Consider the following 25849-nt stretch of genomic DNA (forward strand, 5'->3'; position numbering starts at 1 on the left):
TCCAGCATTCCAAGACATTTTGGACAATTTCATTCTCCAAACTTTATGGGAACAGTTTGGGGATGTTCCTGTTCCAACATGACTGCGCACCAGTGCACAAAGCAAGGTCCATAAAGACATGGATGAGGAGTTTAGTGAGGAGGAACTTGACTGGCCTGCACAGAGTCCTGACCTCAACCTGATAGATCACCTTTGGGATGAATAAGAGCGGAGACTGAGAGCCAGGCCTTCTCGTCCAACATCAGTGCCTGACCTCACAAATGCGCTTATAGAAGAATGGTCAAAAATTCCCATAAACACACTCCTAAACCTTGTGGAAAGCCTTCCCAGAAGAGTTGAAGCTGTTATAGCTGCAGAGGGCGGGCCAAGTCCAAGTCGGATTAAGAATGGGATGTCAGTAAAGTTCATGTGCATGTAAAGGCAGACATCTGGCAATATAGTGTAGCTGACCAGCAAAATCTTACAATTGAAGTTGGAACACTAAAGAAGTCTTGCTGGCTTAACAGTTATGCAGACATAAGCACTCAAAATAGCTCTATCCCATTTGTGTTTATTACTGTCTTTGCTGTCTGCTTCCTACTAGGGGTGAGAATTAGCAGAGGCCCCACGATTCTTAAGCCACGACACAATAGTATTCCTGTCTTCTGCTTGGTCTGGTAATGGATATGAGAGTGTTGGTGTGTTTGGTCTTGGAGGAATAGATCTGTTAGACTATAGCAGCTCTACACAGGTGGAGCTGGGGAAGGAGGAGGGTTTCTGAAAGAGTCCTGCAACTGCATCAGCAAATGAAGGTTGAGCAGTGATCTCATTGGCTACTGATACAGCAGGAACCAATCAGCCGCGCCCTATAGAGAATGATGCGATTGCAAGCAGATTGACCGATCAGCCTGTGCCATCTAGAGTAGTTCATGACAGAACTTTGTATTGCGATTTTAAACATTTTGTGATATGCTAAGTACTGCAATAAAATATATTGCAATATATTACCATTTTTCAACTTACAAATGACCCCAAAGGAACACTTTATCCACATAGCCTATGTTTTTATCTAATAAGATAAAGTTCTCATTTTGTTCATTTTACATCCATCTCCTTCGTCCCTTCCAATATTTCCCTTCCTCATACTGTAGACATATTTTTTTATAGAAATCACAGTTGTCAAATAAAAATATTTGCACATTACAATGTTTTTACATGTTCACAAGAAGATTTCCACGTCAAAGAAGACGAAGCCTCAGAGCCACAGCCACCTATAACCTCATCGCCACACACCAATGGTAGGTCGACCTTTTCTAGAAAAGTTCCCAAAATTATGTTGTTTTGGCCTGATTTTGTTCGCTATGACATCACACCAGTTTGTTCTTTGATTTCGCTTGAAGTATATCAAGGCCTTCAAGAGATAGTTCCCCCAAAACTGAAAATTAGCCCAAGAGCCAGGACATTTTTTTAATAGAACTCTGATTGTATTCGTCTGAATGAAGAAAGTCATATACTTAGAATGACTTGAAGGTGAGTAAATCATGGGCTAATTTTCATTTTTGGGTGAACTATCCCTTTAATACTCCTTTGCACGCTGGAAAGAGTAACAGCTGTGTGAGCTGTACGAACCTGTACCCTGAGCTTTCAGATCTGAGAGTGAGATAGACCCTACATGGTGAAGACCTGGGGATGAATAACTAAGCAGATGTCTAAATTTCCCAGCATGCACTAGGGCACTGGTGCAGGTCGGCTGCTCACGGGTCGTTTCCTCAATTGCAGCAGCCGTTCCTGAGAGAGAGAGAGAGAGAGAGAGAGAGAGAGAGCCTGTCCTCCTGTACACTGCGTGACCCTGTGTTCTGGCTGTCGGCCCATCAGGCACGCTCTCAGCGCTCTGGGCTCCCCTTAGAGAAACACACAGCACAACAAATCTTCCGGAGTGTGTGAGAACGAGCCGGGGGCTCTGACGGGACAGGACTGCTGTTCGCTTCCAGAACCGGCTCTGATATACGCCGGCATTGAGGAACACTGCAAATACGCATCTTATGGATTAAACTTGGAAAAGCTTTCGCTAACCTCAAGAGAACTCAACACAAACACACAAACTGAATCCTGTCGGGATGGGTTGCTTACATGACCAAGCCCTCGGAGAAAGCACACAGTCACTTTTGCAAATGTTTGATGAAGCACAGCAGACTATAACTGGCTCAACAATCTCAAAAGATTATACAAAGACCTTAAATGGGTCATATCAAGAGAACCCACATTTTCCTTTTATCTTTAGATCTTTTGAAATAATAATACTATTTCAGGACTAAAAACTTCCTCCTGTCCAAAAACATTTATTGAAAATAAGCAGCAAAAACCTTGACAGACAGAAAGACGGGTGGACAGACAGACAGACAGAAAGATGGGTGGACAAACAGACAGACAGACGGGTGGACAGACAGACAGATAGACAGACAGACAGACAGAGGTGTGTTTCTCATACAACAGCGTAACTCGCTGCTTCACTATCATAGTCCGATGCATCGTTGAAGAAATCAACTAGCTAGTCATGACTGTTTCCCCAAACTGTATTGTCGTTGCAAATTGGTCGTTCAACCACATTGGTTTGTGACGTCACGCATGTGGTGGAGTAATAACTACTTCTAATGAATCTGTTTGAGATCGAATTAACACTAGATGTTTTAATATAAATTACAGACATGGCATCTGAGGACTATTTCTAATTTTTCTCAGTTATTTTGCTTTATTTCCAGATTCAATTATAGACTCATTCTTACACTAGAGCACGTTCACACATGCACACTCTTCAAAAACGACACTTTAAATCTCTTGACAAACTAAAAGACGTAAATTACATTTGTATGTATTATAAAGATACAGATTGTAATGAATGTCAGCTTGCTTATTTTGCTCAAGATAAGGATTTATTGAGTCCACATGTCATGTAAACTAAACTCCTCTTCTAACCACAGGTCGAGATCTGTCGCTCCAAACACACAACTCTGCGATGCTGTTTGCGAATGTTCGTTGGAACGATGGTTTTGGGGAAACACCGACTCGTTGAACTGCTGATAACGACGGAACTTGTGACCATAGTTGGCTAACGATGCTTTTGGGAAACGCACCCCAGATCGACAGCACTCCAAATCCAGTCAAATCATATGACGAACATCTAGTGTGAGTTGTGGAGAGACATCAGTCTTCACTCTGTAAGCCTGACTTAACCACTTCTGACAGCATCCGACCACAACAGACAACAGTCTCACCACAGCGAGGAGAGGAGGACACACTGATGGAGGAAACGAGAGAGATGAAGAGATAGAGAGATAGACAGCGTGAAAAAAAACCCTGAAACCACTAATTGCACAAAGGACAGTGTCTCCAGTTGGTGTGATTCAGTCTGTGTGGGGGTTTTGCCACTTATTATTAAAGAGTAACTAAACCCCTGGTCAGAGCCTGACTCCACCCACTGGCAATATTTGAAAAATGCTAGAAAAGTGGGCAGACCCCAGCGGAGATAGAGGGGACGAACCGAGGCCGGGGCTGAGCGGGGGGGCGTGCACCTGAGACCTGCTGTCAGACTCTAAAATGGAGAGTGACTCACAGGGTCGCAAGACGACGTAAAGTACATGCATCTGATGTGTTTTATCGAGTTGATGTCAATAGCGCGCGCTCTCTGTAGGCATATTCATATTTTGCCGCTATGTGAAAAATCCAGCAAAATTCGCCGGCGCGTTTGTCGACCCCAGAGGATTAACTTAGCCTAACCATAAATTGTGATTAAAAATATATGATCACTCGCATCAAGACGCCGCTGAGGTGGTGGAGTCCATGCAGGAGGAGCAGCGTTTGGCACTGCGTCGCTTTTCAGTGCGAGCTGTGTGGAGAAGCCCATTTCCACCTCTATTGCGTTGGATAAGCAATCCCGCGTAAAATGCAGGTTGCACACTTGAGCTCTAGGCGGGAACTCACGGTCTTCCAGGCAGCTCCGCACAGCTCCGCAAGCCACTCCCACTAATACAGAATGGCGCATATGAGGTATCCGCCTATCAGAGAAATCACTCTTCCGTCTACAAGGCTAGCTACCATCAGAGCTTGAAATTCATTTCACACAAAATTTCTAGTTAGTTGGCAAACTCATTACTGAATTACTCCTCGTTTTTATTTCTTTCAAAATGGTGAATTATTGCGGATGTTCAGTCCGCGTCCGCGACAGGCAGGTCTTCCGCCCCGGACGCAGCAGCCGCCTCCTGTTCCTCCATCAGCCTCCGTTGCTCTTCGCTTTATTGCGGCTCGTAAAGATAGCCACGAACATCTGATTCGAGCATCAGACTTTCGAAATCCTGTTCTTCCATATCATATTGAGTACCTTCCGCCATTGTCGTAACTTCACATCTGGCTCCACAGCGCCTGTTAGCTTAGCTTCCAAACAAGATGGAGGATATTGCTTTTAGTTTCAGAAAGTGAAATCCCACTCACTGATCTGAAATAGGTCTGTAACGTGAGTGGGATGATGAGGAACGAGTGTTTGTAGTCTCATCCCCTCTACAAAGATATGGGACTTCCTGCTTAGAATGACGCAAAATGACGATTTTTACATCATTATAAGCAGGAACTGCAACACTGAAATCCGTATTTCTCCAGTCTCGGGGGAAAATGAGGGAATAATGCACGACCATTCAAAAATATGACTGGGTTTCTAACAATACAAAGCTTAATGTAAATGGGTGAAGTGTCCCTTTAATAAATACAAAAATATTCCGTTATTAAGCTGACTGGCTCTGACCGCAAATACTTTCACAAGCTTTTGGCTCATCTTCTAACATCAACCTCTATCTCTCCCCTCCTCTTCCTTCTTTTCTTCTTTTTTTGAGCTCTCATCCCTCAGTTCAATCTCCCAACACCCAGGGAATCCAGATCCCCTCAACACAGCCTGGATCTTCATCCTGAGGGCAGAAATGTGTTTTATAAAACACAAAGAGCCTCTGGCTCCACTGACTCTCTCCAGGGAAGATGAAGAATGTTTCTCACTGCCTGGTATGTGCAACGCTTTTGCCAAGCTGAGTTTTTCTGTTCTGAAACTCAAACAGCACTAAGGTCACGGCTGCGCTCTCATCCTCCTTTCTTCAAGCGATGTAAAACAGGGACACTGCAGAAAGAAAACGTGCCGATGCTTTGAAAGGTTCACAGCTAGACAACCTTCCGCTCTCGTGCCGTATAATAAGAGAGGACTTTGGCCGGTTACTCTGATTGGACAGGGACACATTCCATGGATTTTCTGCCTATTTGTTTTGCGTGAGCCTCCTGTCCGGTCCTTAAATACAGACCTCACCCACCCAAGAGCCCACACCGAAACACACGCCCGCGCACTAGCACCTCATGCTAACACTCAGAGAAACACTTCAGTCAGGCTTTTTCCTTTGCTTGTTTTCCAAGTATTTGTAATCCGATTGATCCAAATGACATAGTTTAGAGTTTCCAGACAGAAAAGATTATTTTAAAGTGCAGAATCATAGCAGTGGGCGTTTGTTTCCAAGTCTTAAATGTGACACGCCTATCAAAACAGAGTGTTTGAAAAAGAGGCTCAAAAACAGGATAGAAAGTAGCTTAAACAAATGATCAAATCAAATAATGTTATCAAGGTTTTTACATCAAAAAACATCCTAATTTAGAAGCTATAGTTTAATTAGGATGTTTTTTTTATGTAAAAATCTTGATCACATTATTTAATATACTTTATTTTGATTATTTATTTTAATTTGAAAGTATTTATTCATCATTGTTGTACATTTTCATTATTTTCCAGGCATTTATATGGAACTATATGAGTGACTAATGCTCTTATCATAGTAAATGTTATTCTGCATCAGCCTATTAAAGGGATAGTTACCCCAAAAATGAAAATTAGCCCATGATTTCCACACCCTCAAGTCATCTTAGGTGTATATGACATTCTTCCTTCAGACGAATACAATCAGAGTTATATTAAAAATGTCCTGGCTCTTCCAAGCTTCATAATGGCAGTGAATGGAGATCGAGATTTTGAAGCCCAAAAAAGTGTGTCGTCCATCATGAAGCTCCATAGATGACTTTCCATTTCAGCTGAAATCAGGCATGTACGGAGAACATTATGTTTTTCAAATGGGGGGTCTAGGTCTATTTCTATCCGAGTTTCAACTTTATTAATGGAAAGAATGTGTCTTGAAAGAACTCAGGGAATGTAAATTAATGGTTAATTATTGAGAGCCAGCAGAGGCGTCCCGGTTCACACAACACTAATGTACCTTTGCATTGTGCTGGAAAGAGCAATTCAAAGCATTTCCGGCGCCTAATCAGGCCTCCTCATAACAGCGTTTGTGCCTGGAGAAACATGCTGCTTTAGAATGTTATGAATTCCAGGCACACTTATGATGAAACAGATTCATATGCACTCAGATATAAGATGAGAGTACACTCCTAACTATAAAGCTTCTTTATTGGCATCGATGGTTCCATGAAGATCCTTTAACATCCACGGAATCTTTGCATTCCACGAAAGGTTCTTTAGAGTGGAAAGTGATTCTTTAGATCTTTAAAAACAATGGTCTTTAAAGATGCGGGCTGCGTTTAACTTCCCTCCGTCTCGTTCACTCTGAGGTACATCATTGATGACGTTGCTCGAGCGCCCACTACTGGCGAACCCTGAAATGTGTTTAAATGGAACGTCTCTAAGACCTTTATCACGCAATTATTATTTACAGTTTTTTTTCCTTATACACTGGATTTACACACCATCCTGTAGGCCTGTACAGGGGCTTTCACACCGGAGAAACCTTTTCATAGTTCCTAGAAATATTGGCGGAAGTTCCCGTTTTTCGGCGTGTTTGCACCGCAGGAACTAGGAACGATTTTAGTTCTAGGAACTCCTTTTAGGGGAACTAATTTACTCCTACTTCAGAGTCGGTCTAAACCAGCACTATAGGAACTACAGTGACATTAATGTACGCTGATTGGCCGAACGCACATGAAACACCAGCACCCGCCATTTTAAAATAGCTGTGTAAACACACAGATTATAGCCTATATATTTACTCCAGAAACTAACTCTACGAACATATAAAACAGTGATAGATGGACCTCTTAACCTTTACGCTGAGGAGAAAATCCAACACAACTTTGAGGAGACCAAGAGAAGCCTGATTAGCCAATGTATTTCTGCTCAGCTAGCGAGAACATCTACCATGCGGCATACGCTAATACCTTTTCATTACTGTCTACTTTCTATGTATAACAGTTCTATCTAATAAAGTATTAGACAGATCGTAAACTAATGAACACTGTGAGCTCAGGCTCTGGCGTTCTCAATGCCGTCAAAATAAAAGTCTCAACATCAAGCTTGTCTTACGTCACTTCAGAGTTCCTACTGGCGGTGTGAACGAAACCAGGAAAATGTTCCTAAGGGAACCACTAGTTCTCGGGGATCCACCCTGGTGGCGAGTTCCCATAACTGAGTTCCCATAACTACCTGGTGCGAAAGCCCCTTATGAGTGCTTGGGCTGTTGGAGAAAATATAAAAAATTACAAAATATAAAAATTATAATAATACAATAAACTATAACAGTGTAAAGAAACAGTCAGCTTAAGGTAGATACAAGTATTTCACGATATATCACAATATCACACACTAGAGTTGTGTGGGATGGAGGGAAATTAGGCGCGACTTGCTGTGACGTCACAATCGTGTTGCATTGTGGTCTACGGATCTGCCTGAAGTGAACATGTTGAAGCCAAACATCTCATTAAAGCCAACCATTCAATCCCTCTGTCAAAATCGAGGGTTCGAGGGTCTGTCCAGATAATCTTCCCTCGCCCACTTGACGAACGGTGAACGCACTTGAAAATGGCGTTGAGGAATTCCCAGAGGAAAAGCGTCTAGGGGCTCGTCGGGAGACCAAAAATGGTTTGTCTAATCTATGGCATCCCTAAACCTTTATTCTGAGTGGTGTAAAACAGTAAGACAGTAAGAATCCCTCAGCTGAATTTAGACATGAGTCCAGCCGTGTTGCACCTTTACTGTGATAATGGGTTTTCTTTGTGAAAAGACTTCAGACACAAACCCCCCAGTGCCTGCAAAGTGCTGGCCGTTCACCCAGAAATTACATACATGGAGAAGGGTTTCATAAATCCCTGCGGTTCAGCTGGGGATTAGACTCACGTGGCCACCATAAAGAAACGTCTGGATCTGAACCCTCTGTGACACTGAACCCACTGGAGTGACGCATTGTTTGGCTTTAATGAGATGAAGGGAAACAGATCGATCAGGCATAGACCTCTGAAGGCTTCGGACACACCGATCTGTGAAATACTCCAAGGAGCTGACCTCTGACCCCTGACACAAAGTCACATGGGCATTCCTCAATTACGCATAATATTTACTGTGAAAGGAGCGAAACATCTCAACGGTTACGGGTCATGTGTCGGTGTTCATAACAAATGTTTTTCTCTCAAAACTCCAGGCCCGATCCTCAAGACAAATACAGGTTTTATTGTCCACAATAAACCAATGTCAGGTGATTGTCTTTAGTCGACTGGATCAGATCATGTGTTGTATATTAGCACAGGCCACACTGGAGCCGAGTGAGTTCGACAGAAGTTGTGAAACGCTACTAAGGAAATACTGAGAGACACTGAAAACAGAACGATGACTGCGATCAGATCTCGAGGGTCGATTACCTGAGTAGTGGCCCGTCGGGGAACTGATGACTGATCCCTCGCTCTCTCTTCACTGATGTGAGATTAGGTCTTGTTCTCATGGCTTATCTGAGAAGATGGAGGTGGAGATATTTCCTCTCAATTTGATCTTATCGTTGTCTTGAAAAAACAAACAATGAGATTCACTGAAAAAAGGCTTTCATTCACGTTAAAAATATTATTTAGGTTACACCAAAACAATGAATTTTTCTTTTCCTAGAATATGCCTAGAATTTTCCTATTTACTATGAATTTTAATTTTACTTAAAATGTGATCTGTGAAGCATCATTCATAACAGATTTTCTTATACACTGTTGAAAAGGCCTCAACTAGCAGAATACTACAAGCGTAATTGTTTCAGGAGACCAAACTGTACCAATATGTAAACAGTAGCGCTCAGCGCTCGTCCACCAGGATCTTATTACTTCTTAAAAAAACTAGATTAAAAAGTTTGTCGAGACAAACTTTAAGTTGGCTTGAGAAAGTTTGGACCAGAAAGTCTGAATTAAGTTTAAAGTAGTTTGAAGATAGTAGTAGTTTGAAGTTTAAAGTAGTTTGAAGTTTAGATTCGTTTAAAGTTTAAATTAGTTTAAAATTTAAAGTAGTTTGATGTTTAAAGTAGTTTAAAGTTTAAAGTAGGTAGAAGTTTAAAGTAGTTTAAAGTTTAAAGTATAGTTTGAAGTAGTTTAAAGTTGCTATGGTGTTTCAAGTGGGTTGCTAAGGTGTTCTGGGTGGTTGCTAGGCAGTTGCTAGGGTGTTCTGGATGGTTGCTATGGTGTTGCTAGGTGGTTGCTAGGGTGTTCTGGGTGGTTGCTAGGGTATTCTGGGTGGTTGCTATGGTGTTGCTAGGCGGTTGCTAGGGTATTCTGGGTGGTTGCTATGATGTTGCTAGGTTTTTCTAAAAAAACTATTTTGTGTGTTATTTGATTGGATGGACAAGCCATCAATCGGCCCTTATGTAGCTTTGGCACTTTCTAATGGAAAATCATGGTTTCTGCTTTTAACTTGTTTTGTGCAGTTGGACTGAAAGCAAAAAACATAAAGACACATTTTGTTTAAAGAGTATTTAGGCTCGACACCAGAGTATTATTGTGCAGGACACACACTGGCTAGCTTTACTGATTGTTATTTTGTTTTTTTTGTTTTTTAGCACATACAGAAAATATGATGCATATTTTAAAAAGACATTATAAAAAATATTAAAATCTTTTGAAGAGAATATTCCTGTCTTGATTTAAAGTGAGTAAACTAAATCAATAAACTAAATTAATTTATCTTAAAGGGGTGGTATAATGCCCTTTTCACAAGATGTAAAATATATCTATGATGTCCCCAGAGTGTGTGTGTGAAGTTTTAGCGCAAAATACCCCACAGATATTTTTATATAGCATGTTAAAGTTGTCACTTTTTGAGGGTTTGCAAAAACGCACCGTTTTGTGCCTGGCCCTTTAAATGCAAATGAGCTGCTGCAGAGGGCGGGGTTAGCAGCTGCTGTTACCTCACGCAGACACACTAATATGACAGAAACTGTTCTGCCTTTAATGTTAAACGGAGTCAGATAAGGATGGAGAGACTCAAGAAGAAGTGACAACATGTAGAATGCAACAGGACGTCTCTGAATGGTTAGTTGATGAATTTATGTTGCTGATGTGGAGTTAACTATCTTCAATTAGGATATTCTGTCATGATAAATCTATAAATTGCTCATATATGAACTGTTGTGAGATGCACACAGAGTGACTTTCTATTGCATGTGAAAAGATGGATGCTAAAGTTTGAGCTGACTCACAAATGTACTCTTATACAACAACTTTTCCTCTTCTCAACATTCTCAACATTTATGTAAATTCTAGGGTTAGTGATGTCACTAACCCGAGAGGAATGTGGTGTAGTCCCAACCAGCCGTTTGTTGTAGTCCTTTTCTTTAAAAGCAAATATCTTCCTTTGCTTTGAACTTTGAGCGTTGTAACTTTGCAGATGTTGTTTATGCTCAAACAGCAACATTACACACTCACTAAAGTTAGAAAAGTGAAATCACACTCAACCACCCCTTTAAGTGAAAATTCTACTTCCTTATAGCTAATTTAGCTTTTGTTCATGGTGAACATAAGTTGTAAAACAGCAATATACATATATTATATTGACCTACTAAGTAACATTTTATCTTACATCTAAAGACAATATATATTGGTCTTTTATAATAAATTTTTACTTTGAATGAATGTAAATTTTTTGGGAATATTTTTTTTTTATTATTAATATTAACTAAAAATTTATATAATTTGAGATTTTTTATGTTTTTAATTTGTTCTCCAGCATGATTTGTCCAGTGTTAGAGCTGTGGATGAGATTAGTTCTGTGCTGCTCTCGGCTCAGACCGCTCGAGGCTGTGATTGGTGTGTTCAGCGGGCCAATCAGAGGACAGCGTGTGGCTTCTGCATGTAGACAGACGGAGGCATCGAGGGATCCTGGACAGTGGACATCACTGCTGTCTGAGATCAAACACACTCGTGTCCTCGTGGCAGAACCACTGACGCAAACACACACTATCTGAGAAACAGCATTCATGCAGAGCTTTAGATAGTGTTACAATCAATACACACCTGACACATTTAAGAGTGACCGCTTATCCATGATTATCTTTCTGTAGTGTGTAATGTTGCTGTTTGAGCATGAAAAAGCTCTGAGTTCTCCTCTATATCAGAATAAAGGGGTGGGGCCTGGTTGAGTTAGTTAGTAGTGTGTTAAACTGGTAAGGGGCGGGACATTTCCCAAACACACTCCAAGCGCTCGACCAATCACAACACACTGCTCCAGCCGACCAATCAGAGCACAGTGATCCAGCCGAACAACCAACCAATGTTGAGCCGGTGAAATATGACCCGGACATGTTTTAATGAGATTCACCCTAAAAGACTCTTAAATCTTTGGGTGTGAAGCTTTATAGATGAAAAGCCATCCATCCTTACTTTGCACATATTCTCACTCTCTGCTTTGGGATCTTGGCAAAAACAATGAGCTTAACATGTTTTATGTAGTCTTGGGATCAAAGGCATTGATTATAAAACACTTGTTCAGTCTCACCATAGACAGCAGCAGTTATCCCGAAAGAGCAGAGGATCCTGGGAGTCAAATTAAAAATGTGCACTAGCAATCTGCTCATGGGCTTTCAATCACACACATGGACTCCTGCCAGCAATAAATCAATTCACTACAAAACACACCGCCTCAGTCCTTCTCCAAGAGCCTGAACGCACTACACACCTCCTGAGAGAGCGAACGCCAGCCAGAGGATATCTGTGAAAGAGATGAATGACACACACACACACACACACACACACACATAGCTCTGTACCAAAGCCTAGACAAATTATGATATGCTTTATTGTTGTGCTTTAAAAGTTGTGATAAATCAGCATAAAAGTGCAGATTTAAACCTAAATATAACGTTTCACAAATGAACGGTCTCGTTATGCTGTAACAGTGTAATCATACATTTAAGTCTACAGAAACATTAAGCATTTAAGTACTGAGTAATTAACAACATGATTAGGTTAGGGTTAGGGTTAGGGTTAGGGTTTGGTTCAGGGATAGGGTTAGGGTTTGGTTCAGGGATAGTTGTGCTACAGTTGAGCAGGGAAGAGGCGAGGAAGACAACCACAGTAAAACAGGGAACAGCTTTACAAACACAAGTGAAGACAACTAGCCTATCTTTACAACGTGACCAAAACGTTCTGTCATGAACTACTCTAGATGGCGCAGGCTGATCGGTCCTTAAAGGGATAGTTCACTTTGAAATTAATTTTTGGTATGTTTTAGCTTACCTCAAGGGCATCCAAGATGTAGGTGTCTTTTTTTCCGCAGTAGTTTCCATTTTTATATTTTTAGGTCAAACCGTTCTTGTCTGTCAGTCATATAATGCAGGTCTATGGTCACTGTCTCAAAACACAAGCACAGAGTCCAAATTAAAACAATTCCCCGTCGTCCAAATTAAACAATTCCCCATCGTAAGTACACATTGATGGCCTAAGACACGAAACGAGCGGTTTGTGTGAGAAAACGAACAGTATTTATATCGTTTTTACCACTTATACGCAGCCATGTCCAAGTGATCTGATCTGACGTGTGCGCAGACTGGTGCATAGATATATACACTAGATGTCGCCTTAAAGACATTCGTTCAATGAACTGCCGTAGACAAGGCGACATCTAGTGTGTATATATCTATGCACCAGTCTGCGTACACGTCAGATCAGATCACTCGGACATGGCTGCGTATAAGTGGTAAAAACGATATAAATACTGTTCGTTTTCTCACACAAACCGCTCGTTTCGTGTCTTAGGCCATCAATGTGTACTTACGATGGGGAATTGTTTAATTTGGACGACGGGGAATTGTTTTAATTTGGACTCTGTGCATGTGTTTTGAGACCGTGACCATAGACCTGCATTATATGACTGACAGACAAGAACGGTTTGACCTAAAAATATAAAAATTGAAACTACTGCGGAAAAAAAGACACCTACATCTTGGATGTCCTTGAGGTAAGCTAAAACATACCAAAAATAAATTTCAAAGTGAACTATCCCTTTAACTCAATCTGTGTGCAATCGCATCATTCTCTATAGGGCGCGGCTGATTGGTTCCTGCTGTATCAGTAGCCAATGAGATCACTGCTCAACCTTCATTTGCTGATGCAGTTGCAGGACTCTTTCAGAAACCCTCCTCCTTCCCCAGCTCCACCTGTGTAGAGCTGCTATAGTCTAACAGATCTATTCCTCCAAGACCAAACACACCAACACTCTCATATCCATTACCAGACCAAACGCTCAGAGAGCTGTCATGACAGAAACTGGTTCAACGTTACATTATCAGCTTGGAAAATATGCTAATTTGACTGAAAACACTAGAGACTGGAGTCAGATGAGTCCAGGCGAGACGTCCACGGTCAAGAAAAAGGCGGATAGGGACAGAAAATATGCTTCAAAATAAAAGTCCTTTAACACAAAACAGGGGGTTCATGACAAGCTGCGTGTAATTATGTATATTTACTGTTATTAATATAGTATTGAAACACATGTAACAAGGACAGTAAAATAAAGTGCTTACATACTGTAACTTACATACTTTATTTGAATGTGTCCGTGTTACAGTGTAATTATGCACTGGAGTACTGGGTAATATTAATTAACAACATGTACTTACTATAAGGTTAGGATTTGGTTAAGGGGTTGCATGTAATTATGCATAAATTACTTATATTAATATGGTAAGTACATGTAACATATGTAACAAGGTCAATGTAAAATAAACTGTTACTAATAAAGTGTTAGTATTTTTTTATTCGATTTTTTTCGTGTAGGTGTGCGATACTGTGATGTTACATAATAGCACCCAAAATGCAACGTGATGAAATGTTGTAATAATGTTTTAGACTTAAAACTTGTGTGTTCACATTTACTTTTTACAGTGGAATTTGAAGACCTCAAAATGCTCCTCATCACATGAATTTTGCATCAGATTCATAAGTTTTGCTAAAGTGGTCCGTGGTCGCGACTCAGATTTAAAAATGAGGATTTAATCCAATCATTAGAAAGCGCTGAGTGACTCCATTAGCCCGAGCGCTGGACTGTGCTAAGAGAAACATCGCTAAATAAAACATGACTAGCCCAAAAATACAAAAAGAAGAGTGAGTGTGATATGTTGAGATGTGATGTGGTGGGTCAGATAAACCCGAAGCAGCCGTAACATTTGCTTTCACATACTGCGGTTCATAAATTAATGATATTTCATCTTATAGCATGAAACGAGTAGAAGTTAGGCAAAAAATAAACATCAGAGAGAGAAACCCACGGCGTCTGTGAGCTAGCATGGCATGCGGCGGGGCGGGGGAGCGCTTGAAAGAGAAGAGACCGTATTAACAAACAGAACACGGCCCATAAAACACACACACACACACACACACACCTAAACGGCTGCACAGCAACACTCTGCAGTCTTCCCAGGCTTTCAGGCACAAGCTTAAAAATGTATGACCGCCTCAGAAAGTGTATTCTCCGAGTCAGAGGACCAACACTAGCCGGCAGGACTCGCCAAATGTAAGAAACCTTTTCATTTAATGAGTCAATTAAACAAACAATGTGGGATTTTTGTTTGAGCATGTTTTAGTGAGGTTATCAGCCATTTCCTCTCACTAAAGCAATGGCTGTCACAGTGAAATGTTCACTTTTAAACACATAAACATGCATCGATGTGTCAAAGTTCCAACATTGCATTAGAAAACGTGCTTCCATATGCAGGGAAAATCATACAGCTGAGAAATAATGCTAGAGTTTCCTTATATATCATCTTCCAAGCTCTTTACTGGCAGAAATCTGAGATATTGAGTCACACTTTACAAGTTGGTCTCAATTGTTCATGTGCATTAACCACTAGCCATATATCCATTAATATTGATCTTAGGTCATTTGCGAATGTTTTTATGTTTGCTCATGTTGGTTCACACAATGAATTAACCAATGTTAACAGATCAATCTTTTGATTGTAGAAATGTATTAGTAAATGTTGAAATAATAATAACTATGATTCATAAGGGCTGTAGAAGTATTGTTCATTGTTGCCTCATGTTAACAGAGGAGACCGTATTGTAAAGCGTTACTAAATTCTGAATGGTACGCACACAGTGACAATCACAGGAATCTTGCCAAAATATTCCAAGAATTGTTCCTGACCTTTTCATCCCTAACCAGTAATCAGACTGGGAGACAGGGAAGAGTTTCCCTCAAGCGCACTGCCAACCAAACACTTGGGATTTAGGAACCAAATGCAACTTCTACCAAGTGCAATATTATGAGTGTTACTTCCCACAGCAATAACAGAACACTGTAAACTAATATTCTTTGAAGTTGTAAATAAAACAAATACTATTGGAGTGTTTTACAAAAAAATACCAGTTTTTCGACTTGCTACTTTCTGTTTCTTTTTAAGTTTTTGTGAAATTGAATAGCAATTTGGGCATGAAAGTAAATCCTTCACCCATTATTTTTCCGTATACACTTCTGAGTTCTCTCTGCTTGAGTCCTAGACTGTATGCCCACCCCGTTCTCAGTATAGTGTGATTTTACACGTCTTAATTCCACCTCACGATTTGCCCGAGGAAACCTCCAGACTGTCTATCTTGGCCTTGTGTTAATGATAGACCGCAGAAACCCCTCAGACACAGGAGTAACACACATCCAGAGCCATGATTAGAGAGCCCATATAATGCCCTTTAAGTCTTGATGTTGTTTTTGTCTCTACTAGAACAGGTTTTCCTGCTTGAATGTTGATTATTCTCCTCATATTCTCCATTGTTGCGGCTCGTCTCTTCCCAGTCTATCAGTAACGCTCTGTTTACTTCCTGTCTCTATGAAGCCCCTCCTTCTGAAAAGCACACTGTGCTCTGATTGGTCGGCTGGAGCAGTGTGTTGTGATTGGTCGAGTGCTTCGTGTATGTTTAGGAAATGTCCCGCCCCTTACCATAACCGCCAGTTTAACTCAACCACTCAACCAGGCCCCGCCCCTTTATTCTGCGTATGAATTTGTGATAAAGTCACATTAGCTGCCACCGCTGGGGAAGCAGCACTGGCACAAACACATACATGCATATATACGCACATACATACTGACCTCATTCATCAACATCTCGTTCCTCCCTACCATAGACGCTATCATAGGAACGGGTGCACACGCGATGATGATAGCACCTGGACATTCATCCATTTCTCCACTCTCCTTTCCATATTCATTCCCCGGTCATTTCATACACTTACATTGCACTGTCTGGTTGTTTCGTTCGTGTTGTTTGTCCGTGTGGGCGTAGTCAGTCTTCCGGCGCCATCGGCCGAACCGAACGATCGAGCGGCGGCCGTTTATGACGTCATGGCAGGGTCGCGTCGGCGCATCGAAACCGGAAGCAGACGAAACCATTGTCTAGTGTGAATAGGTGTGTAGTCAAATGGAAAAATTATGTGTTAAGTGTATTATGTGTGAATGTATTATGTGTTTTATTTGGGTATATGTGTATTATTAATATATATAATATATTGGGAATGGATAATCAAATAGATGAAGTATTTGTGTGTGTATTAATTGTTATATGTTTCGGGAATTGGTGTGTCCCAAAAAGGGGCGGGGTTTGGCCTATTTAAGCCAAGGCCAAACCTAAAGTCATCACTTGTTAACCAAGTCAGAAAGCGAGAGTGCAACTGTGGTGCCTCAAGCGAACAAAACCTTTGTGTACTGTAGATACGTTTTTGTTGAAGAGTTTTCGTCTTTATCTTTTTGTTGTTGTACTTTTAGGGTTTTTCTTTCCCTTTTTGTGTGCACCTGTACATATACTTCACTGTGGACGGTCTTCTTATTGGCACTGTAAATAAATTCCACCTTGCACGAAGTGCTTCTGCGAGTGCGCCATCCTTTTACATCCATACACGGACTCACATTTCTCCCCGAAGGCGAGCTGGTGGGCTCGTCTTCATCACAGAATTATTTAAATGGTCATAAATCTTGGAGTAACGTTTGATGACCAGCTGACCTTCACAGATCACATTTCAAAGACAGCTCGATCATGCAGGTTTGCACTGCACAACATCAGGAAAATCAGGCCTTTCCTAACTGAGCATGCAACACAACTTATCGTCCAGGCCCTGGTCATCTCTAGGCTTGACTACTGCAATGCTCTTCTGGCTGGACTTCCAGCATGTGCAACCAAACCCCTACAGATGATCCAGAATGCTGCAGCTCGTCTTGTCTTCAACGAGCCCAAGAGGGCCCACGTCACTCCTCTGTTCATCTCTCTGCACTGGCTACCTCTCGCTGCTCGCATCAAGTTCAAGGCATTGACGCTTGCTTACAGATCCATCACAGGCTCAGCTCCCTCCTACTTTCACTCACTCCTACGAGTCTACATCCCTACCAGACACCTACGATCGGTCAACGAGCGACGTCTCGTGGTTCCATCACAGAAAGCCACAAAATCACTTTCCAGAACATTCTCATTCACAGTTCCATGCTGGTGGAACGCTCTCCCCACCCTCATCCGGAATGCAGAATCCCTGACAACATTCAAAAGACAGCTGAAAACCCATCTCTTCCGTGAGCACTTAACCTTATAGAAAAAAAATAAAAAAAATAAAAAATAAAATGTCCTTTCCCTTTGAAACATCACTTATCAGGCTTATGCTACTCTGAATAATACCTGAACTTCGTATTTTGAGCACTTCTTGCGTTGTTGTTGCTTTTGCCTCTTTATGATGACTCGCTGAATTTTGTCCTAATTTGTAAGTCGCTTTGGACAAAGGCGTCTGCTAAATGACTAAATGTAAATGTAAATGTAAATGAGGAATATTGTGACGTGTTCGTTCCCGGAAGAAACTCAAGACTACAATGGAGGCGTTTCAGGAGTTCAGAAGCTTAAATGAAGCTTAGTTCACACTGCAGGCAAAAGTGGCCCAAATGTTTGCTCATATAACAGTGTGAACGGCACAAAACACACAGAATCTGATCTTTTCGAGTGATTTGGGACACTTCCACATGTGGTAGTAAATCAGATACAGGTCTGATGTTTAGCAATGCCACTGAATCATGTGACTTTTACGTCACTCTACAAAAGAGCAACATTCGTCTCAATTCTGCACTTCCTTGGTCACTCTTGATTCTCACTCAGTGGTGTGTGTGTGTGTGTGTGTGTGTGTGTGTGTGTGTGTGTGTGTGTTCCTGAAGAAACATACTCAGTAGAGCTGGACAGAGAGAACTTTGGTCAGACCACAAATATGACAATAAGATGGGAATATGACTTTGACGTTGTTGACCATGGACAAAGAAAGACTAACCAGCAATAACAACGTTATATATAGACGAGGAGCGAAATGTTTCCTGGAAAAAAAGAAATAAAGTTTCACCATTTGGCTTCATGCCGTTCACTAGCTAGTGTGTCAGTGATCTATAACAGTGGCAACAGAACTTCTGCTGCTCAGAAATGTTGCTGGATATAAAAAAGTTGATCGAATTGTTGACCAAACTAACACTGTGACCGCAACCGTTTGAACATCCCACGAAATCCCTCCAGTTCCTGTACACACACATCTCCAGCAGAGAGAGAGGGACTAGCGATGGACAAACCCTGACCCGTGATCCTCATCACATGACCGGACATATGACTGTTGTCGGGCTAGACTGCATCGTCCAGACATTGAGCAATCCTGTACGGATAATGTGTTTCTGAGCGGAGAGGTTCGAGCGATGGAGAGATGAGAGATGATGAGCGAGAGAATGACTGATCTGGACGAGCAGGGTCTCGCCGCAGGAGTTAATACACATGATTTGTCTTCTTGCACTCGTTTACGCCCCATCTCTCCAGTGCTGATCCGTATCGAGGTCAACAGCTCCACACTCAAAGACTAATGCCTGAGGAGAGCAGGACACAAAGCAGAAGATCTCCAGCAACACACACCAGCAGATCAGGATCATCTCAGTCAAGCCAAGTCACCTTTATTTATATAGTGCTTTTCACAATACAGATTGAAACAGAGATAACAGGACAATAATGCAACAAAGTTTGTTTCGTAAGAAAATAACATCACAGTTCAGCTTATTTCAGGTTCATTTCTGTTGTAAAAAGTGATTTAGTTCACTATATATATTGTATATTGTATGTATAGTTGTATGCAATTGTTTCTGTAATATCATAAATTTAAGGTCTGTACTCGGACAGATTTCACTGAAAGAGCTGTCTTGAAATCACACCTGTCTCTGTGACAGACTCTGGGAAAACACTTGTCAGGGGATCGTCGTGTATTTTTAGCCAATCAGAAACTACAGAAAAATTGCACAATCAGAGTGGTTCTGAAATAGCACACAGAGTGTATTGCCTTGCAATTAAAATCTCATTTAGCAATACCCATACATACTTAACATTCTCAAATAGCAAAGCGTAACTGAAAGAAAAAACAAAGAGAAACTCCAGCAACCGGTCTACAGTAAGTGACTATAGAGTGACTATAGAGTGAGTATAGAGTGAGTATATAGAGTGACTATATAGTGAGTATAGAGTGACTATAGAGTGACTATAGAGTGAGTATAGAGTGACTATAGAGTGACTATATAGTGAGTATAGAGTGACTATAGAGTGACTATAGAGTGACAATAGAGTGACTATATAGTGAGTATAGAGTGACTATAGAGTGACTATATAGTGAGTATAGAGTGAGTACAGAGTGACTATAGAGTGACTATAGAGTGAGTATAGAGTGAGTATATAGAGTGACTATATAGTGAGTATAGAGTGACTATAGAGTGACTATATAGTGAGTATAGAGTGACTATAGAGTGACTATATAGTGAGTATAGAGTGACTATAGAGTGACTAGAGTGACTATAGAGTGACAATAGAGTGACTATATAGTGAGTATAGAGTGACTATAGAGTGACTATATAGTGAGTATAGAGTGAGTACAGAGTGACTATAGAGTGACTATAGAGTGAGTATAGAGTGACTATATAGTGACTATAGAGTGACTATAGAGTGAGTAAAGAGTGAGTATAGAGTGAGTATAGAGTGAGTATAGAGTGACTATAGGGTGAGTATAGAGTGACTATATAGTGAGTATAGAGTGACTATAGAGTGACTATAGAGTGACTATAGAGTGAGTATATAGAGTGAGTATAGAGTGAGTAGAGAGGGCAAACACAACACACACAAAATAATGTCAAAATGCCGGTCTTGGTGACATAAACACACTCAGTTCTGTTTTAAGTGAATGTTAACGGTTGAGAAAGAAAACGCACGAGTAACAGTATAATGCGTCAGGTCTTAAAGTGACAGCAGCCTAATAAACTTGCTGCCAAAGTATGAGATAATATGAGAAATAGATATATGGCAGTTTTCCCCCATGGTATCGATGTCAGAATTGTGGCCGTTGGAAATGCTGAGTGGCGAGTAACTTTGGAAAACCACAGTATCTGATGAGCAAACAGGCCTGTGTTAAAGCCCTGCTGCCAATCTACTGCGAAACATCTCAGTTAAACACGTGAATGATTTACACTGAAGCTATTCATACGCCTGAACATCAGCCGTCCCTTGAGACACACACATCTATTATAGCTGAGCTTAGCTAACAATGCAGTGCAGTTTGACATGCATCCTTCATCTCAGTCATTATTACCAGCACATCAATGCTCAGAAACACTGGAGAAAGAGTCCTGAACTGACTGATTCCTGTGGTTAGCCGAGAGTAACACTGAAGCCGTGTCCTGAAACCAACATGATGCTGGATCCTCTACGGCCAGCAGCACATCCAAAGTCCAACTTTCCTTTCACTGCTTTCTGCTCAAGACTAAAGGAATGGCCGTTTTTGTTACCAATGCCTTACTTCAAGTTTACTTTAAGGGGACATATGATGAAAATCTGACTTGTCCCGTGTTTCAGTGCTATAATCGGGTCTCCAGTGCTTCTACCAACCCAGAAAACATGAACAGTGAAACCCAGTAACTTTGTTTTGTTAAGCCTTTCTCTGCAAACATGTCATAAAATAAGCTGGTCAGATTTCACTCCCCTTCTGACGTAAGAAGAGGATCTTATTATAATATTACCGTCATTAATCTGCACGTTTACACACACCAGCTGACATTTGCTTTCTCAAGCGACAACAGTGACCAGTTCCAGCGCAATGGCTAAAGTTTGAGTAAAGCATGAAACCGTTCTGTGGTTGAGCACAGACGAGCACTGGACACTACTGACCAAAACATGTCACCGCTGTCTTATAAAGACTAACTTGTGTAAAAGTTAAATGGACAACAGGCAAGCTTTCAAACACACTGTCGTAAAAACGAACTGTTGTCCCTCCCCCCTCGCCACAGACAACCCAGCTGATCAGCTGTCAACCCAGCGGAGCAGAGGAACCGGCTATTTCAAAACCCAGTTATGTCTACCGAGGCAAGTAAAGCAATATTTTCTTTCCAACTGATGGCGATTTGTGTTGTCATGCATACTAGTATTTTAACCGGGAACAAACGATATGAACGAGGTGAACTACTGCTTTCGTGGGGGGGAGGAATGGGCATGAGCATAAAAAAAATACATATATATCGGAGGCTAATATTTGTCTAAAGTTATATTAGCAAGGTCTATAAGTTCATCAAGTTCAACATGTTTATTGCCTATTATCAGACGCGTTGACTTAGTGTCATAAAATAAAAGTGTAAGTTACATAAATAAAACCGACAGATGAACGGCCAAACAACTAACGTTACAGAAATCAAACGTGTTTGCTAATGACAATGCTAACATCAAAGTTACAGTATCTAGCGTAGTAAGCCCGTAACAGACAGCGATCATAATAAAAACCTTTACAGACAATAGCAAACATCCTGAGGTCGCAATTACTTGAAATTTAAATATTAAACACAGTTTATTCCAAAGATACAAGTGCAACAGCAAGAAGGCCAGGTCAGCATCCGTCTTCTGTTTATCTCAGTTCTCCCCATTCTGAAAAAGCCGGTCCGATATTTACTCGAGTCTGACTTCTTGCTCGGTCTCCCGTTTCCTCTTTCGTTGGTCCTCCGACAAAGATTTCCTAGCTTTCTGCTTCTTTTTTACAGGCTCAGCCATAACTCAATCTATCGTTGCCCTTTGCAAATAGCTAGCCGGTGCTTGAATGGGGGCGTGTACGTGTGCAGTGCCGTCAAGCAGTTCGTTACATCGCGAGACCTGATATCACGCGATACTTCCTGACAGCGAGGCCGCCGACCCGCCGGCCCAAAGTTGCAAGTGAGTTTTTTCCGCTCTCGGGCACCAGGGGGGTGCGAAACCACCACCATTCAACCCCGAAATAAGTAATATAACCATTCCACTGACTCCGAAGCTGTTCAGTTAAGGTAAAAAAGTTACTTAGAGCACCTTTAAACATGACGGTACATGCAAGTCGATGACATGAATCAATGTAACTCCACAACAACTACATCCATGTCTCCACTAAGCATTCAGAGACGTCTCTGTAAAGCTGCTCTCGCTACTGGTTATTCTGAGACTCTGGATGAGTGAGATCGGTGTGTTTTGTTATTGCTGGAGTTCTGAAGGCTCCGCCCTCTTCTGAACGGAGGCGGAGCAACAGCTCATTTGCATTTAAAGGGACACACACACAAATGGTGCGTTTTTCCTCACACCCAAAAAGGGGCAAATTTGACAAGCTATAATAAATGATCTGGGGGATTTTGAGCTGAAATTTCACCAGAGATTTATATTACATCATCATATGTCACCTTTAAGTCTTACAACCTTTAATGCCTCCATTCTAGCAGGAAAGCCGGAATCACTGGGTCTAGTGGTGACGTCTGTGAATAAAGGGATGAAGGAAAACAATGGCTATCAAACGGCGTGCAGGACAGGAAGTGATGCACACGCAAACAGGAAGTGGACAGGGGCTGTTTTCTGCCATCCCGCTGCGCTCTTTGTGTTGTTCACTATACAAAAACAAGACTTTTCCCTAAGTAAAGCAGCGCTGGGGGTTTGAGGTGTTGTGATGTTCAGCCGTGACAGAAGAGCTGCTGCTATTTCCAGTTTGTGAAACTTCCCTGCTGAGAAACTAGGCCCGTCCCACAGCGAATCACACCAGATACGGGTCAGAACTCGCCGTTTCTGCCCGTGTTGATCTACACTAACATCCGAAAGTTTGGGGTCAGTGAGATCTGTTAATGTGGCTGCATTTACTTGATCATAAATACAGTAAAAACAGTCAAATATTATTTCAATGTAAATCAGCTGTTTTCTATGTGAATATATATAGTAAAGTGTCATTTATTCCTGTGATCAAAGCTGAATGTCTCCAGACTCCAGTCTTCAGTGTCATATGATCCTTCAGATATCATTCTAATACTGTATGATGATTTGCTGCTGAAGAAACATTTATGATTATTATCAGTGTTGACAACAGTTGTGCTGCTTCATATTTCTGTGGAAACCGTGATTCATTTCCCAGGATTTTATGAAAGTTCAGCATTTATTTGAAATAGAAATCCTTTGTAACTTCATAACTGTGTGTCACTTTTGATCAAGTTAGTGCATCCCTGATAAATAAAAATATTAGTTTATTTTAGAAACATTATGAAATCTTAGTGTATATTCCCACAATTCACATTCAGATCCTGTGAATAATTCTGATATTATGTTACTGCTCTACAATAATACTCAGCAGAACGTATAGCTAGTTATGAACGCCCCTGAATTAATATACATAAAACATTTCTATAAAGAGTAAAGCAGGTTAAGACAGAGCTGTAATAGTGTGTGGATGAGCACAACATGATCATATAAACTTTCATTAAAATAACAGTCATCAAATCTCATTCCCGTCCCTATAGACGAGCCCAGGCCGGGTGTAATGAGCTCAGACTGAGCTCTCCTGAACTCATGCTCCAGTTTAAACGCATTATACTCATCTTATTAAAGACATACTGGCTTTAAGTGGTTTTATTTTAAACAAATATAACTAAAAGGATATTCCTTACAAGTCAAGTTCTTGTGGGTTTGAAAGGAAAAGTATTAAGATCTCTGAGTGTTCACACCATCAGGAAGAGATTGAACTCTCTCATGTGAGAAGCTGCAGGTCTATGATCAGAGCATGTTCAGGGAAGAAGTGCAGCACACACACACACACACACACACACACACTCGCATGATGTCACTCATGAAATGCAAAGCATGCTGTTGTTCTAGTCTGACATTTCCACTGCCAGATAAGCTGGATCGCTGGGAATAATCCAGATCTCATTTCATTCAGCATAGTTGTCAATGTCTACAACCCGACGATCATGATGAAAAAGCCTTGCGTTTGTTAAAGCAGCGCTTAAAATCACAGCATGCTCGTTTAATGTTTCTGCTTGTTTGCCAAAGTATTTGAATTAAGCCAACATATCCCTGTCTTTAGCAGTCCGCTGCCTAGCATTGCTTTATTGGGATTGAATGGTCATTGTGATCTGAATACACCTATCATCATGATAACCGCTGGATGCCCTATTATAGGTGTACATGACAGATATGTCAGAGCACATATGGAAAGCTATGGCATGCATGTCAACTAGCCCGCGTCCGTCACAATGAATGCACATATTCACAGTAAATCTGCTCAAGCCCGAGTTGTCGCATTGATATATACATTGAGATGAGACTCACCCTCGGAGAGCTCCAGCTCCAGCTCCGCCAGCTTCTCTCGCACCCCCGCCGGGAGAGGCGTCGCGATCCCCGGGTCCAGCATCATCATCAGTACCCCGGAGGAACCGCGTTCTGCCATAGTGATGATGGTCAATAATCATGAATATGGGTCAGACAGACAGGTCCAGGTGCCGCTGGGTCAGGCTCAGACAGCTCCAGGTCCACAGGGCTCGCTGTGCTCGGATCGGCTGAAGGAGAGAGGGCGCGGATCGCATGCAGATGTGAGGAGTATCGGGGCGGGTTGCATGTAAGCTGCACTCAGCCCTTCCACTCGGACCGCAGATCAAATGTTGAGATATCAGATCCACACGCTTCTCTAAGCAGGATTCAGCGCTGGTGGCCGAGCATGACTGAAGATTTCCGTGCGATTCTCCGTAAAACAAAGAGAAAACACTCGCCCAACTCCGATCCTCAGCGAGCCGCCAGCGCCATTGCAGCAGAGCAGCTCCAGTCAGTGCTGTCTCTCACACACACACACACACACACACACACAAATACACACACACCGGTGACATGCACTGATCAATGACCATTCCTCGATATTATAATTCAAGTACATTTTACGCATGCGATCAGACAAATATCTTAATATCATGTGTCAAATAAACATACATTGTGACACTTAAGCTAAATTAAAACTTTTAGTAGGCTATATATTCGAGATATCTTAGGCATAGAAATGGCCTTTAAAAGGCGAACATGCTGTATAGGTCACCATTTACACTGTTTTTCAGTTTGCACTGTTTTTCTGAGTTGAGTTTGTTGTCATGGTTGTTCATGTGATTCATCTTTCAGGTCAGTTGTGTTTCGTTGTTTGCCAGTGTAGTCTACTTAAGTTCCTTTGTTTCTGTTCATTGGTATCCGGTCTCGTCCTAATTTATTTTAT

At 41.4% G+C, this 25849-nt stretch overlaps 1 protein-coding gene across 1 annotated transcript in view; it reads right to left on the reverse strand.

The window, feature by feature from the left end:
- dip2a (disco-interacting protein 2 homolog A) overlaps window positions 1-25441 on the reverse strand; it is a 162527-nt gene extending 137086 nt beyond the window's left edge. The window contains 1 exon segment of the mRNA XM_082176032.1: window positions 24925-25441. Coding sequence (XP_082032158.1) covers window positions 24925-25042 — 118 coding nt within the window. The 5' untranslated portion in view covers window positions 25043-25441.
- Between the last annotated feature and the right edge of the window lie 408 nt (window positions 25442-25849).

This window comes from Leuciscus leuciscus (assembly GCF_965113295.1).
Source record: "Leuciscus leuciscus genome assembly, chromosome: 7".
Taxonomy (NCBI): Eukaryota; Metazoa; Chordata; class Actinopteri; order Cypriniformes; family Leuciscidae; genus Leuciscus; species Leuciscus leuciscus.